General features: G+C 35.0%; 2 protein-coding genes across 4 annotated transcripts; one reads left to right on the top strand and one right to left on the bottom strand.

The window, feature by feature from the left end:
- The first annotated feature begins 60 nt into the window (after positions 1-60).
- On the top strand, positions 61-3,662 carry LOC108984531 (putative disease resistance protein RGA3). The gene has a single exon (XM_018956519.2). The coding sequence runs from the start codon at positions 196-198 to the stop codon at positions 3,634-3,636; it is 3,441 nt and encodes a 1,146-aa protein (XP_018812064.2). The 5' UTR covers positions 61-195; the 3' UTR covers positions 3,637-3,662.
- A 75-nt stretch (positions 3,663-3,737) lies between these two features.
- On the bottom strand, positions 3,738-7,141 carry LOC108984535 (O-fucosyltransferase 13-like). Of its 3 annotated transcripts, XM_018956524.2 has the most exons (7): positions 6,885-7,141; positions 6,590-6,666; positions 6,094-6,164; positions 5,897-5,985; positions 5,242-5,463; positions 4,110-4,830; positions 3,738-3,827 (listed from the first exon to the last, which is right to left on the bottom strand). In XM_018956524.2, exons 1-7 carry the CDS (start codon positions 7,010-7,012, stop codon positions 3,795-3,797), a joined length of 1,341 nt encoding a protein of 446 aa, XP_018812069.2. In that variant the 5' UTR covers positions 7,013-7,141; the 3' UTR covers positions 3,738-3,794. The 3 variants fall into 3 exon arrangements, with proteins under 3 accessions (XP_018812069.2, XP_035547791.1, XP_018812070.2); XM_035691898.1 differs by lacking the exon at positions 3,738-3,827 and having other exon boundaries at positions 3,896-4,830; positions 6,094-6,198; positions 6,885-6,906; XM_018956525.2 differs by lacking the exon at positions 3,738-3,827 and having other exon boundaries at positions 4,060-4,830.
- Positions 7,142-17,028: the final 9,887 nt, after the last annotated feature.

The following is a 17,028-nucleotide window of genomic DNA, read 5'->3' as shown; positions in this document are numbered from 1 at the left end:
TCGCCTATATACTTCACTTTAAAGGAACAAATCAGATCTTGTTTCCCTACCGGTCCTTCCTCTTTGATCAGAAAACTTATCGGGTCTATCTTGAATCGTATTCATTTTTGTTTTCTTTCCTTCTTAAACCGTTTTTATTCGATCGTCTATAATTTGGGTCCCGGATTTTCTAGCTTTGAGCAAATTAAAAGCTGCATGGCTGATCTAGTTTCAATTGTCAGTTCTATTGTCACGATCGTTCAAGAGCAGGTCTCTTCTTTTCTCACGGAGAAGTATCTCGAACTCTATGGTGTCGAACAAGAGATAGAAAATCTGGAAAGGTTACTTAGAAAAATTCAAGCCTCGGTTAAAGATGTGGAAGAAAATCCTTTGATCTCTAACTCGATGAGGGTTTGGCTTGAAGATGTACGCGCAGCGGCTTATGATGCACAAGATTTGTTGAACTCTTGGACGACAGAATGTAACCTGCAGCTGGTGGAGAAGCAGGTAAATAAACTCCGTCCTTTTATTGCACATAAGTTATATAACTTGCGTGTATCGGGTGAGCTAAAAGAAATTGTGGCAAGGCTAGATAAGATTTCCAAAGAGAAAAACGAGTGCCATCCTGCTAGAGGGGTGGATGTCCCTGAAAATCCCTGGCGGAAAACTGGTTCTCTTCTAAACAATTTAGTTGTTGGTAGGGAGAAAGAAACACAGGACATGGTAAAATTGTTGGTATCCGATACTGGAGAAACCAGTGCAGGGCAAAACATTGCTGTCATTCCCATTGTAGGAATGGGGGGTGTGGGTAAAACTACTTTGGCTCGACTTGTCTATGCAGACGACAGGATATCCAGATATTTCAAAATTAAGATTTGGGTTCCGGTCGGGAATAATTTTGACTTAAACCAAATTTTGAAAGAGATTGTACTATCCCAGAATAACGATCGCGATGACGGCTTTTTCTCCTTGAATATACTACAAACCCGAGTTGTCGATATCTTGGCTGGTAAGAAATTTTTACTAGTTCTAGATGATATCTGGATTAATGATTATCAAGAGTGGCAAGAGCTGGAAAACGTCTTAAGTCGAGGGGGCAAGGGAAGTAGGGTTCTGGTAACTAGCCGACTCTCAACTGTTTCTAAGGTCATGGGTGCAAAAGCCCCCTATGATTTACCATGTTTTGATGATGATGAATCTTGGTCATTGTTTGAAAAGGTTGTATTTCAAGAAGGTAGTTCGACGGCCGATGCACGTGAAGAATTAGAAGCATATGGTAAAGAAATTGCAAGAAAGTGCAAAGGTTTACCTTTGGCTGTCAAACATATAGGAGGCCTTCTACGTGGAAATGTTGACGTTCAAGAATGGAGCAGGATCGTGAAGGAACTTGACGAAGAATCAAACTCCAAATCTAAAAGCAACACTATTCTGCCTGTTCTCAGATTGTCTTATGATCGTCTATCTTACAATCTGAAGCGGTGCTTCGAATACTGTTCCCTATTTCCCAAGGCTTATGTATTTGATAAGAATGACTTGATCAAATTATGGATGGCAGAAGACTTCATTGAGCGTAATGACATCGACAGAACAGAGGAGATAGGAAGCAGAGACTTTGATGATTTGCTAAACAGGTTCTTCTTTGAATGCTCAAGTGAAGACAAGACAAAATTTAGGATGCATGATCTTATTCATGACTTGGCAATATCAGTCTCCACCCCCCTATGTTTCCAAGTGAAGGATAAGAAACTAAGTCGTGTGCCTAAAGAATCTCGTCATGTATCTGTCTTTTGTAAAGACGTCGAGCAGCCTGCTTTGGAGATAATTAAAAGATTGAAGAATCTACGTACGCTTCTATTTCCAGTTGAACACCTGAAAACTTTCGATCAGGTCCCTGGCAAAATATCGAGTTCACTGAGATATTTGCGAGTTCTTGCCCTCAGTTCAAGCACAATTCTGGCATTGCCAAAATCAATTGAAAATTTGAAGGAGTTGCGCTACCTTGACCTTTCAAAAACTGATATCAGAGAGCTTCCAGAATCGATATGCAAACTCATCAATTTGCAGACGCTGAAACTCTTAGGTTGCCCTTGGCTTTTCCAATTGCCCAGCAAGCTTGGAGCTCTGGTTAACCTGAGGCATCTAGAGCTGGACGAAATGTTTTGGAACAAGATCTCCATATTTCCACCAAAAATGGGGCAATTGACCAATCTGCACAATTTGCACACCTTTGAGGTTGGCCGCAATCCTGGACACAGAATCGAGGAACTGAAGAATTTGGTGTATCTTACAGGAACACTGCGCATCACAAAGCTCGAGAATGCAGTGAATCCAAGAGAGGCTAACTTGAAAGACAAAAAAATGGTACAGAAGCTGGAATATGTGTGGAGCAATGGATCAAATGTAGATAAAGCGGGGGACAGAGACGCGCTTCTTGAAGACCTGCAACCACACTTAAATGTCAAAGAGCTCGTAATTTGTCACTATAGGGGCAATGAATTTCCAACTTGGATGAGAAATGGGCTACTTAGTAACTTGGTTTCTATTTCCTTGAGTCATTGCGCAAGAACGAAAATCCTCTCTCTCGACAAGCTACCCAAACTTGCAAAACTCCACCTTATGAATATGCAGGAGTTGGAGGAATGGTCCGAGGAGCGTTATCCATCCCTCAAAAGGCTTAAAATCATTGACTGTCCCAAGCTCAGAAAGTTGCCCTGCTTCTTCCCTAAGCTAGACGTTCTAAAGATAAAAAGATGTGAATCATTGGATGCTATTCCATTAGCCCAACTGGAAGTTATTACACTTGTGGACAATCCAGTTCTACATCAATGGCCTGAAGAAGATATACCATTCAGAATTCAATATGAAGGTGGCGAAGAAGTCAGCAGCACACTGGCCTCTTCAACCTTTTGCCGCTACGTTAAAATTGTCAATTGCCCTGAGTTGTGCAAGCTGCCAACGGAACTCTATCCACAGAGATTGGAGATAAGTGGGTGCAGGTCATTGACTGACCTCCCAGATGAACAGCACGCAGTACGGCTTGAGCATATAGCATTATATGGATGCCATGACGAAACATTGTTGGGAATGATACCCAGCACCAGCAGTTTATTCTCCTTGGTCATTTCAAACATCTCAAACATGAACTCTCTTCCCAAATGGCCCCGTCTTCCAGGCCTCAAGGCACTCTACATCCGTGACTGCGAGGATCTGGAATGTCTGTCCAATCAAGAAAACACATTGTCCCAGAGTTTCACCTCTCTTGAACTATTGTCCCTTCGGAATTGTCCCAAGCTTGAAACGTTGCCTGCTGAAGGGCTCCCCAGAACTCTTGGATATTTGAGTATCGCCTTGTGTGCAAGGCTCAAGTCATTTGGCCCAAAGGACGCACTTAAGAATTTGACATCTCTCCATGATCTTTACGTTGAGGACTGCCCTGAGCTCCAAGCCTTCCCAGAGGACGGTCTTTCACCCTCACTCCTTCATTTGTGTATTCAAGGATGCCCACTACTTACAGAGCAGTGTCAAAAAGATGGAGACCTGATGCTGAAGAACATCCCAGATCGGGAATTGGCACCCACCGAAATTCCGAACTCATCATCATCTTCGTGGCGGGGGTGGGGGTGGGGAAAATTGCCCTTTAAAAGACAAAAAATATGACAAGGTTAATTCATAGCACATTACAATTAAAGTTGCTGGCATTATGAACAAACAAAATTAGACTTGAATACTCCCAACTTTTGCTATTGTAATAGAAGTCCATTTTCTGCATTGAAAGAAATGAATTACTCCAGGCTGCCTGCGGGAATATTGGTCGTCTAGATACAATTTATAGGATAGCTGCTGTTGGCCTGATAAGACTCAGAAAGATCAGAAGATTTTCTGGTATAGTTGATTATACAAATAAAAGAGCTTTCCATTTATATATCTAGAAAATGTTACTTCCATATTTGTGTCTATGCATTTCCTTTTTTCCTTTTTCTTTCTTCCCTCACAAGTTACCCGCAAGACCTAAACTGCAGAGGAAACCTTACAAGGATTTCTTTTGGGTAATAATCACCTAAAAATTTGAAAAACAAAGAAGAAACAAACAAATAAAAAGATATATCTGAAATGTAAAATTACAATTTAACCTCGCAAAAACAGTAGGGCAAAGCAGACCCTCTTCCTATGACAAAATCATCTCTATGAGCTTTCTGCAGAGCTTGCATCAAATCTCTCCCTCTCAAGCCCTGCGACGTGAAATCTGCAAAAGCTCTTCTGCTTAAGAAAAGAGTTTTGTACAGCCCCTTGAAAGCTCGCATTGCAGCAACCATCTTGTCCATATTTCCAAAATATGTAGCCACGTAAGAATCACTATTAATAGACACGTGATAATCCAATGCAGCTTTCGTGTTCCCATGCATGCTTGTGAAATCCTCACCAGTAAGGAGGCTAGACTTAGTGACTACATTGGTGTAAACAGATGTTAAACCTTCAATTTCCATAAGCCCATCCCCAGCTGCCAGATATATATTTGTGCTTGTCGGGATGGAAAGTGCTTGAAGTATGAAGGCCGTCTCATTAGGCGTAAGAGGACACTTCCCCCGTTTTCTCCAAATGCGGGCCAACTCTCCAGTCCACGGTTTTCTATCTCCTTGTGCTGCCTCAATGGTTTTGATGGAGGCTGAAGAAAGACCTGAGTATTGGCATTGGCTGTAAGCTACCATGTCCGGTTCAAAGCGAAGGTGAAGAGAGAGAAAAGGTTTGGGTATAGCTTCTAGAAGCTCAGAGGCTTTCTTTTCCAAGGATCTTGTGAGGCGTAATGCATTGTAACAAGCTTGACAAAGGGCAGCTTTAGCATTTTGAGGATACCTACAAGATGCAGAAAGCAAGTGTTTTACAAGCAAACATGCAAATCACAAGTCTGGTGAATCAAAAGAAAAGCACGTACAAAATAGAAGTTAAAAAACATTTCTGTTAACATCAAACACCTTTAAGCAATACGAGTAAAAAATAAATGGCATTATGCTGCCAGGTGTATCCACAAGACCCAATCTTAAGATATGCTGCTAACACCCCACCCCCCAAAAAAAATAAAAAAATAACACGTCATTACAACCAAACTACATATTCTAATTTGACAGTTAAACCCTGATAAAAGAATAGTGACTATGATATCTGTTCAATAATCAACCTTGTCAACAGTGGATGCATTTCTCATTCATAGCGATAAGCTTCTAATGTCACCACTAAGAAATAAATATAAAAATACATGGGAAATACCTGTCTCTTCTTTGGCTCATTGCTGGTGTAATTGAAATATAACGATGTTCCAACAAAGATGGAAGAACACTTTCAACATAATCAAATTGGCCTTTGCGTTTGCTACAGTCTACTTGGAAAGGCTCCTTTGATGCAAACTCTGATGGCAACTCTTTCACAACCTTAATAAAGCCATTCATCTGGTGGATAAAGTATTCGACATCAAATACATCTGCAAAGCCACTGAGGTCAAGCAAATAGTTATAAAAATATATACTTATAAAAAAAAATAGTTATAAAAATATATCCCCTAAAAGGGAAAAACACATACACCTTATAAATGCTTGGGAAACCTTTTTGCATCTAACTCATGGCATCATGCAAATACAAAATTGGACGGAAGTAAAATAATTTGGGAAAAACATATGTAGCTTTTCATTATTAATCACAGAATATATGATAATTAATTTTATAAGATTTGCACAAGATGTAAAACAAAACAAAAGGAGAACAATGAATTAGCTTGATAAGTATCTACTATGATCGAAGGTGAGAAATAATATTCATAAACTCTTAGTTTCTTCCAAACTGGAAACAAATGTTTGTGAGGATAACAAAAAATCTCACATATCTCACAAAAATTTCATTGCAATTGAAGAATATAAAGATATATTACCTCGACTCATTCCAATATGCAGCCACTTCAAACTTTGGCAAAACCAGGGTTGCATTTAACAGCCGTGCAATACCAACACCATCACACAACTGCAGTCAAGATAAGTAATGTTCCATTGTTACCAAAGAAGCAATTAAAAGTGAAATCTTTTTCCAATGATCTGAAAGTTGTAATTGCAAAGCTGTCTAAGCACTCACATCTCTTCGCATCTGATTGAGGCCACCATAGCAATCCACTCGGATATACCCATTACTCTTAAGTTCAGCCACTGCAGCATTTCAACAAAAAACCAATGCAACAGTCTGCAATGAACGCCAATTAACATTAACTCAGAACTTCAAAAACAAAAACAAAAACAAAATCCCATTCCACTCTCCCTTCATTCCAAAAGTAAAAAAATAATAATAATAATTAAAAAAATAAAATTATTGTTATTACAATCATAAAAAATCCTTGCTATTCCAATAAGTTTTCAGATACCCAAAATTGTATAATCGTCGCTCAGAAATTCTCAAAACTCAAAGATATTCAGAACAATCATAGACTGACCTAGTGACCGCATTACCTTCTAAATTCTTTTGGTTCCTCTTGTATTTAGAGAACAATATAATTTTCCACATACTTTTGTCGCAGACTACCTAAAAAATCCAATATCTTTAATAAAGGTCAGGAAGAGTTTGTAAAAGCTCCTACCAGTTAGATCTCCTAGTTGCCACCACTTGCAAGGTCTCCATCCAATGATTCTCCGGACAGTCCATATGCTCGGTTTTCTGCATGAAAAAGTTCATATATCAGAAACAAAACCCACAGAAACCGAACTCAACCTCCAATCAAGTACTAACAGAAACGAGAAAAAAAAATAAGAAGTTGAAATTTCTTCTATTTATTCTCCGACATAAGTGAACCGAAAGTAATTAGGCACGTGAATTGTAAAACAAGTAATATCAGCACTGAAAATCTCGTTTTTCTTCCATTTTCCCACACTTACAGTGATGAATTCGAAGGAACCGAGCTCTGGAAGTATGGAGAAGGAGGCGAAAGCAAAACGACAGCGAGGAAGAGAGCAAGCGGGACGACTAGAATCATAAACAGGGGTTTCACCGACAAAATCACCATCTTTCAAATTCGAACTGAAAACTTCAACATATAGAGAATGTCTGTCAGCTCAAGGCCGGATTGGATATGGATGAGGCGAATGTATTTGTACCGTTAGGGTTTGCCCTGATTGTGTAGATAAGTGTTGGACCCCAGTGCATCTGTGACTGTGATCGAGAATTTAGAAGCTCGTTTTAATGGACCGTCGGTCTAACTCTTGGTCAGAACCGATTGTAAACCGGTTCTCGATCTTCGTCCTTTTAGGCTTCGTTCGAAACTTAAAATCATTTTAATTCGTTCAATTCATTATTATAATTTTTTTAAATTTTAATATAAAATATAATAAATAATTTAACTTTTTTAAATTTTAAATAATAATAATAATAATAAATAATAATATTTTATTATCTCAACTCAATTTAATTTAACATTCAATCACACCCTCACTCATGGATCCGTATACTATAAGAACTAGAAGATCTCTATGTGTGCCATACTGCTTAAGATCACAAGTTCACACAAGTTTTGAGCAAAATTTTTTGTAAAAAAATGAATTGTACGTTAAAAAAAGAAAAGTAAATTTTTTACACTTTTTTATAGTTAAATCTATTTTTTTTGATAAAAAACAAGATTGTACATTTTATATTGGTATATATCATTACTCATAAATGAATATTAAGCATTATCATTCGGTTCTCCATCTCTCCCAATCTTTATAATATAGGAATAATTTTAGAATTTTGGAGAAAAACTCCCTCCATCTCAATCCCCATTTTACAATTTGTGTTTATGGTATCTACAGTCGTTTCCCATATATAGAGAACTACTGTACATCTTCATCATCATTCAGCTTATTCTTCATCCCGCGAAAACCTTCTTTCTCGGTTAGCCCCTCCCTCGCAACACTAACGAACGCAGCCCATCTCTATCGGCAATTTTTATGCGTTTGATTTCGATTTCATCAAAATTAAAACCGTTTCTCTTTTCTCTCATTTTCTTGTATTTTTCTTGGAATTTATCTCTCATTCTCTGATTCTCTCTTCCTATTTTTCTTCCTCTCGACGCCATGATCAAGGTAAGCCTTAATAGAAGGTCTTCAACTCTATGTGTTTATGGACGATGTCTTCGTTGTTTGGCTACCAAGAAATTTATGGGTCACTTTCACTCATTTGCATTTTGTGATTTTTTTTTTCATTCTCGTATAAATTTATGATTTTGAGCTTTGTTTGAGGAAATCGCTTCATTTTTATTCTTGCGTTGCCATTGATTTCTCCATATTATTTTGGCTCTCTTCGCATTTTAACTACCGAGAAACTTATGGAAATGTAGATAATGATTCACACGTATTTTTTTTTCCACTCTCGTTTAGATTTATGATTTTGGGTTTTGTTTAAGGAAATTGCCTCTCATTTTTATTATTGCGTTGCCATTGATTTCTTTGTATTATTTTGGTTCTCTTAAGTGTTTGGCTGCCGAGAAACTTATAAGAAATTATCTCTGTTTTTTTTAATTACTCTGTTTCTCTCATTGTGAAACCAACTGTTTGGCTTCATCTAAACATTCACATGGATTTTTTTTTTCTTTTTAAATATGTTTCTCTCATTATTGTCCAACCAATTTTGTTGATGGATTGTTTGTGATTTGCGATTGTGGCTTCTTGAGTATATTCTGTGGTGGGTTTCTGTCTGTGAATGTGGTTGGCTGTGTTGATCGTTGAAATGCCGAGAATTTGATGATGCTATCACACAGTTTAATCTATTTCTCTCATTATTTTTCAACCGTTTTGTGGGATTTTTGGTTTTGAGGATAATTTGGTGGAGTTTGTGCTTATGAAAGTTGTGGGGCTTTTGGTTTTAAGGAGAATTTGGTGGAATTTGTGCTTATGAAATTTGTGGGGTTATTGGTTTTGAACAGGATTTGGTAGAGTTTGTGGTTATGGAATATGATTTATCATTGTTTGAGGTTATCCATTCATTAATGTGTTGTTTTGTTAGGTCATTTGCAGTGTTTCGTATCTCTCGGGAGAGAGAGTTATTATTAGGTTGTGATGATGGTGTTATAGTGCGGGTTAATTCACAAATGTTAATAGGGCCCCATCGATATGACGGGATAATCCACACCCGGATTGCCATATTGCAGTTTGTGATACTTTCCAGAAAAGACAATTGACGTTTGGGTGGAGTTTTGCAATCATTCGATATAAATGGCTCCTTGCTTACGCATACTGTCAATATTTCTACATTTTTAACTCCATTTTTTTATAAATTCGATATGAAGGAATTTGATGGGAATGCTCTTCTTTGACATTATTGTGATTTGCATTATTGTTTGGTTGTTGTTTTGTATGAATATGTGAATTGGTCAGTTTCGTTAGATTAATTTTTTGATATGTCATTATTTGAAAAAGTTATATTGTGATAAAAAAAAATAATGTGTAAATTAAATCCCATCGGCTGTGATGATGACAAAGCCTGGTGGAGATACAGAAAATTTATGGTCATTTCCTCAGGCTAGGTAACCCGAATGACCAACAAGTAGTGGCAACCAGTTGTTACAACTATGAGAGGGTGGCCAAATTTTAAAGATGTCACCATTTGGTTCCTGAGCTGGCGATTGGAAAAACCCCAAACTTCATACTTACGTGTCTAACATTTCAATGCATTTTTAGAGATGGATTCACAAGACTCTGGACATATGTACTTCACCAACCTCCTGAGTGAAGATCTTCAACTAGACCCCACTTACGGTGAGCAAAGTGAAAACTCTCTTATGACTATTGACGACTCTCCACCTCTACCCCATGATGATCTTATCGGCGTTAGGAAATCAGTCAGGGGTTTCACCCCCAAAGAAGACAAGTTATTTGTCTCCACAATGCTTAATTGTAACCTTGATGTCCGTCTAGGGAATAGACCAAAAACACTCCCAACTTTGAAAAAAAATTTATGAATACTTCCAGTAATTTAAAGTAACCACAAATGACCGAACCATCAAGTCTTTAATATATCGGTGGTCGGTTATTCCAAAGGCCACAAACAAATTTTGTGCAAAACTAGCGCAGGTTGAAGGGTTGAATCAAAGTGGCATGATTGAGCAAGACAATGTAGAATATCCCTACTCTTGCTTGTTTTATGAATAATTAATTGTTTTATACATTGGTTTAACATCAAGTTTTTTATTTACATGCAAGTTTGACAAGGCGAATGCTATGTACGCATCGCTAGAAAAATGCTCCTTTCAGTTCAAACATTGTTGGCACTTGTTAAAGGACCAATCTAAATGGATTTGGCATTCGACAAAGGAGGATCCAAAGCGAATAAAGGCGATGTCCCCGTCCCCAACCCTGACTCGATGTTCGGGCGCTATGGTGGATTCAAGTTTTGATCTCGAGGCAGATAATGTGATAGATAATAATGTGATCGAATTGGACTGACCAGTAGGAAGGAAAGCTGAGAAATGAAAACAAAAGGCCCAAGCCACGTCAACATAGGAGATTGTTGGGCTCAGCAAGTTGAAGTATACGCTTTTTGAGGAGTCACGTGCTCAGAAGAAAGAGTATTTTTACCTCAAGGCCGAAAAGATGGAATATGACAAGGAAAAAGAGCTAAATTTCATCTGTCTCGATAATGAAAGACTGAGATTGGACGTCGAGAAGATGGAAAATGAGAAGGAAAAAGAGTTAAATAAAATCCGTCAAGAGGACGAAAAACTGAGGTTGGAGGCGGAGAAACTAGAACTCGCCAAGAAGGAAGCAGATTAGCGCATTATGATGATGGACGTGAGTGCCATGCCAAGACTGCAACAACTATATTTTAAGTAATTATAGAGGGAAATCATGGCAAGACGCAATGACGCAGGACATTTCGATTGATAAACTTTTTATATAAAAAGTTTTATTTCTTTATTAATTTTTTGTTTCAGACAATGATGGATGACAATATTATTAATACTAATACAGTTTAATTTTTAATTTGGATTGTGTAAATTGATATTTTGAAACAAGGAAATTGGCTATTACAATTTCAAAAACTATTACAGATTATCTCAAATATAATCACTACTAACATGAATGAAATACGAATAGAAATTTAATGAACTCAAATATAGTTTATACTAACATAAAGGAAATACGAATTGAAATTTGATTTACTTAAATATAGTCACTATAACATGAATGAAATACCAATCAATTATTCAACATATCTACTGTTGGGAATATAATAGTCATTGATGTTCAATTAGATCTGCTTTGAGCTGATAATGTGCCGAGGTGTCTTTAATATGATGACGATGTTGGATGAAGTCCGTAGGCTCAGTTGTATGATTGCGCGACAATTCGGAGACTTCATCATCAAGTTAATCATACTCATTGTTCGGACCCTCACTATCATCACGCTCGTCTTCAGTGATCATATTATGTAGAATAACATATGTCTTCATTATATTAGTTTATTGACTTTGAACATTCGGGAAGGTCCATGAATGATTACAAATTGTTATTGAAGTACCCCAAATGCATGCTCGACATATTTTTTTGCGGATTCTTGTGCTTTCACAAAAAATAATTTCTTATTTCCTTGTGGTGATGGAATCGTCTTCACAAAAGTTCGTCACTTGGGATAAATATCATCCACAAGGTAATGCCCTATCTGATAGTGATTGCCATTGATTGTGTAGTTAACTGGAGGAGCACGCTCTTGGGCAAGTTCCGTGAAAATATAATATCTCTCTAGCACATTAATGTCGTTATGTGAACCGGACATACCAAAAAATGCATGTCATATTCAGAGATCATATGAAGCAACTGCTTCTACAATAATAATTGGTTTACAAATATGGCAGGAATACATACATTTCCAAGCTGCGGGACAATTTTTCCACTTCCAATGCATGCGACCAATGCTTCCCAGCATTCCTGGGAATCCCCGTTGTTCATCAACCGCAAGCAATCGAGCAATATCATTGATATTTAGAGACCACAAATATTCATCTGAAAAACACTTACTATTGTCTCGGAGAATTTTTTAAGGCTCTCCATTGCGGTGTGTTTTCACCAATACGTATGTATTCATCCATAAAATCTCCAGTAACCCCATACACCAGCATTCTAAATGTTACAGTTATCTTTTTCATAGAAGATAAACTGAGTCTTCCGGCATTATATTTTCTCTGGATGAAGTATGGCTCGTAAGACTCTACCTCATTTAGAATACAGAGAAATAGGAGACGGCTCATCCAAAATCTCATTCGAAATAAATTCGAGGGATATACTAGATTTTCTGCGAAATAATCGTGAAATAGGCACTCGTGCCCTCAAATATGATCAGGCCAAATAAACTTACGGCGTTGGCGATAGGCACAATGCCTCGATGACTGTTCATCGGCCTCGTCATTAAGAACAACATCCAACTCATCTTTAGAGGATAAGTATGTGACCAATTTGCGAAAGAATGTACGAGCCATTTGATGAAGGGAGTGAGATCTCAAGGGAGACTGTTGAATTTCAGTTCTTTAGATCAAATGAGATTTGAGACAGTGAGAATGTGAATGAAGGCAGAATGTGTATTTATAGAAAAAAAAAAGTTACTGTTACATATAGGATAAAAAATGTTACTGTTTGAAATTGGAGAAAAAAATTTGTCGTTGGAGAAAAGACAAATTCAATTACCGTTGAAGGTAGGAGTTCAAATTGTTACTGTTTGAGAAAGTCTTCAAAATCTTACCGTTAGAGAAATGAGAAAAAATGTTACCGTTACAGATTAGACAAAAAATTTTATGACATATTAAAAAAGATTACTATTTTTATAATATGAATTTCGATTTGAAAAATAATATTATATCCGATAGTCAAAATCGTATAAGTATTTAGTAGAATGTGATATTTGAAAAGAAGATAATAAGACAAAAGAATTAATAGTTAAGATTGTAAATTGAAGTGAGAGAAAAAAGTAATAAAAAAAGAATAGAAAAATATTATTTAATAGAATAGAGATAGTGATGAGGAATGAGATAAATGAGGTTTTTAAAAGATGAATAAAATTTAGAGAAAACTTTTAGGAAATGTAATTTTTAGTTAAATTATAAGGAATTTATAGGGAATCCAATGAGAATGCTCTTATGCATTAATCATCATTCACTCTCACACCCCACACTTATAACTTTTTTATAGGATGTAGAGGTATTTTTTATAAGGTGTGAGAATATTTTTCATAAGATGTAAGATGAGGAACTGATGAGAATAATTTTTCTTATTCATAATATTAATAAATTACAAAAGTACGACACTTTGATAAATTTTGCAAAGCAAGCGTTGAGATCAGGTGTTTCTCATTTTAAAATCTATTTTGATCTGGTACTAGTACTATATATTATAAATCTTTTGTACTTGGAGGATCAACTCCGTCGACTGTGTTGTTTTGGTTCCATTCAAACGTACGTAGTTCGTTCATGTAGCTAATCACATTATAAATAGAATATGATAATCATTTTCTATATATAATGTGAGATAGCCAGCTTCTTCCTAAAAGGCCTTTATCGATCATTTCATTTCACGAACGCGATCATTATTTAATTAATTAGATGTTGCTAATATGTTTCTTTTATACGTACCTAGCTACGAAGCATTTTTATTTATTTATTTTTTAAATATTTCTTCTAATAAATTATATAGATCGAGAATTGTTTAACAATAATACTCTTAATTCGGCTCTTTGACATTCTATATATAATGTATGATGCCTTTTGAGTTAAACGTACGATCGGTATAATTTGCGGCCTGGGCGCCTTTTGGTTCACCTATATATAATATAAATTAAATCATGAATTTTAATTACATATATATACACCATGCACCGCTTGGTCTTGCATGCCCATGATTAAATATTGAGAAAATGTATTTGCATCTAACTGTGAATATTTGTGCAACCGTCGCATAATCGTTTTGAAAAAGGTAAATAAAATATGAGATATTTTATATAAAAATAATAATTTTTTAATAGTAGACACTACTCTTTATCAAAGTAATTACGTGACGTTTACGTATCGCGCGCTCGGTTGAAGGAAATGGTATACATTAATATTGGTCGTGATCCATATATTATTATATTATATATGTGCATGGGATCATGCACGTAATATATACTAGTGCTCAAAAAAGATGTACAACTTTTCAGAAGTAATCCTATATTAATATAAATTATATTTTATAACTTTTGTTTGTAAAAAACTCAACGATGACAAATAGAGACGTACATGCATGCATGATTTCACCCCTAACGTTACTTAAATCCATAGTGGCCATACCTTATAATTAAAACGACAAGCTCCAATATTATTATATATATTAAACTAGAACCCTAGCCTTTATTTAAAATTAAGAAATCCAAGTGGTTGAACTTCATCGATATATCTTCTTGTTCAGGTCCCGATCGATCGTCCTTTTCTCCATGCAAGTGACAGATGCTTTTGACGTAGTCTGTTTATTTTCTTTTTCCTCCATGAAGATCCCATTCTTGTGGTTTTGACATCGTTACCAGCATGTTTGAGCTGTTGTATGTGTGTGTCTCATGTATATCTACACTCATGCATGCACACGCATATTATATATATATGCATGATTCTATAAAATTACTAGTTAATACACAAGTAAACCTAGCTAGCGCCTATCATGATAAGTACCCATTTTTAAACCTTATCATCCAGCTCCCAATACGTACGTACGCATGGATCTTTCTCAACCACTATATACGTACGTGTTACTAGGTTTATTAAGGATGAATGAGCTTTTTTTTTCCTTGCAATCATCATCTGAGTCTTCAGAGATTAGTAAGCTGATTGGTTAAGAAAATTTTTGAGAATGTTTGAGGATTGTTTTGAGATATATATACTTTTTATTAGGTCTTCTTAAAGTAGATGGGAAATTTGAATAATTATTTTTTAAAATATGTTTTCTATTATAGTTTGTAAAAGTGGATATATATATATATATATATATATAGGTACATCAGCTGGTTGTTTGAATATAATTTTTTATGGTAGTTTTTGTTAACGTTTTTTTTTTTTTTTTTTACAAAAACCTAAGTATATAATTAGATGAAAAGCGGATAATCGAAACAGAATATTGTTTTTAGATTGAAGTATGTTTGGATTGAAGTTGAAAAATCAATTTTGAAAAAATCATGTTAACCAAACATGGCGTAAGTAGTTAGCTAGTGCATTATTTTCATCTTGATGATGACTTGCTTCATTTGATAATAATATTGTTTGCTAGCTGGAACACGATTATGTCATCATTCGAACAGCACTGTCCCCCGCACGTTAGTCACTTTCAGGTCTGTCATCCAGCATTAATATAAGAGTAATGATATATATAATATATTGAACACAATATTATAAAATGAGATTATTTTTATAAAATAATTTATAAAAATATTCTTCATTTAAAATATAATTATAAAAAATATTATAAAAAATATTTTGCATAAATTATTTTCTTTAATATAAAACTTGCTAGTTGGAGTTTTTCCATGCGCATGCATGCAAGACATGAAGTCAGGATGCAACACATGACATGAAGCCGGCTTTATGACATTATCTTTGTCAATTTGAAGTGTCTAAAACTAGCTAGCTAGCTAGTTGGAGTTTTTCCATGCGCATGCATGCAACTTGCAAGACTTGAAGTCAGGATGCACCACATGACATGAAGCCAGCTTTTATAATGACATTATCTTTGTCAAATTGAACTGTCTAACCTAAGTGCGCACACAATTAGATTCTTCGTGATATCTTTTAAAATACATTATCAAACTTTATTTTTTTTTTATTTTATACATTAACTTTTATAATATATCATACATCAGCTTATCTATTTTTTTTCATATCATTTAAATATTATACTTTTTAATCTTTTTTATTCATTTCAAATATTTTCTCTAACTACTAATGATATTTTCATATATTTTGATATTTACAATATCTCTCAATATACAATGTCATATAATTATGTCCTATTTTAAATTAATCCAAATTTATAAGTTAAATCAAAATATAAATTAATTAAAAAAATAAAAAAAAATTGATTATATAATAAAAATATTCTCAAAATATGTTATGAGAATATTCATTCTCAATAATTATATAATGTGAATAAAGAGAGTTGAAGAAATAAGAAACTTAGCAAGAGGAGGAAAGAGAAATTATTTAAAAATGTTTACAATGATGAACAATGTTCTCTACATCTAAAAATTTACTGTAGCAGAACGTAAAAGTATCTTTAAAATAGAAGATTTAATTTAAAAGTACTTTAAGAGGGCACTTTTGAGAGTATTTATTTATATTTTAAAGAAAAATATATGATAAAAGATTTATTGAGAGTGCTCTAAATTGGTCCCGAAGTTGACATTAGATCTATTCGGAGCGAGGCATTCAAGCTAGATGGATGCATGCATGCCTGCCTCAAATATGCATGCAATTAAGCTGGTTATCAAGTTCATTTTGGGCTATGACACTGTCGGCCATCACAGAGTACGTAATTATTCCGATCCAATCTATAATTCATGATAACGTGTTGAAGAAGAGAGAAAAGTATCATGTGTTGGATAAGAAACTTACAAAAATCATGTATTACATATGTAATTAAGATATATTATATATTAAGATATATTATATATTACCTCGAGATGTCATATGATAAATTAAAAAGAAAACATTAATTCATATCATATATATATATGAAAACATTAATGATCAGATAAGTAATTGCAAGTAGCCTACTTGTCAGTTTTTGTGATCTGCAACATTCTCTTTAATTTCTACCATGTTGGTAATTAATATATTATTCCCATAATTTGGCTCATGTAAACTTGATTAATCCTCAGGATTCATGTTCCTTAATTATGATGATCACTAGTAAATTTTTGGTGCCTCCCCGGTCATGATGTCCTGTTAATTACTCTAGATCAAATGCTATATATAATTAATTAATTCCATCCTAATTTTTGCAGTAGTACTTGATCATGTTGTTTGATGACTTGCATGAT

The sequence above is a fragment of the Juglans regia genome, chromosome 7 (genome assembly GCF_001411555.2).
Source record: "Juglans regia cultivar Chandler chromosome 7, Walnut 2.0, whole genome shotgun sequence".
Classification (NCBI taxonomy): Eukaryota; Viridiplantae; Streptophyta; class Magnoliopsida; order Fagales; family Juglandaceae; genus Juglans; species Juglans regia.
Note: the sequence above shows the minus strand (reverse complement) of the source record. Positions and strands in the feature narration are given on the sequence as shown.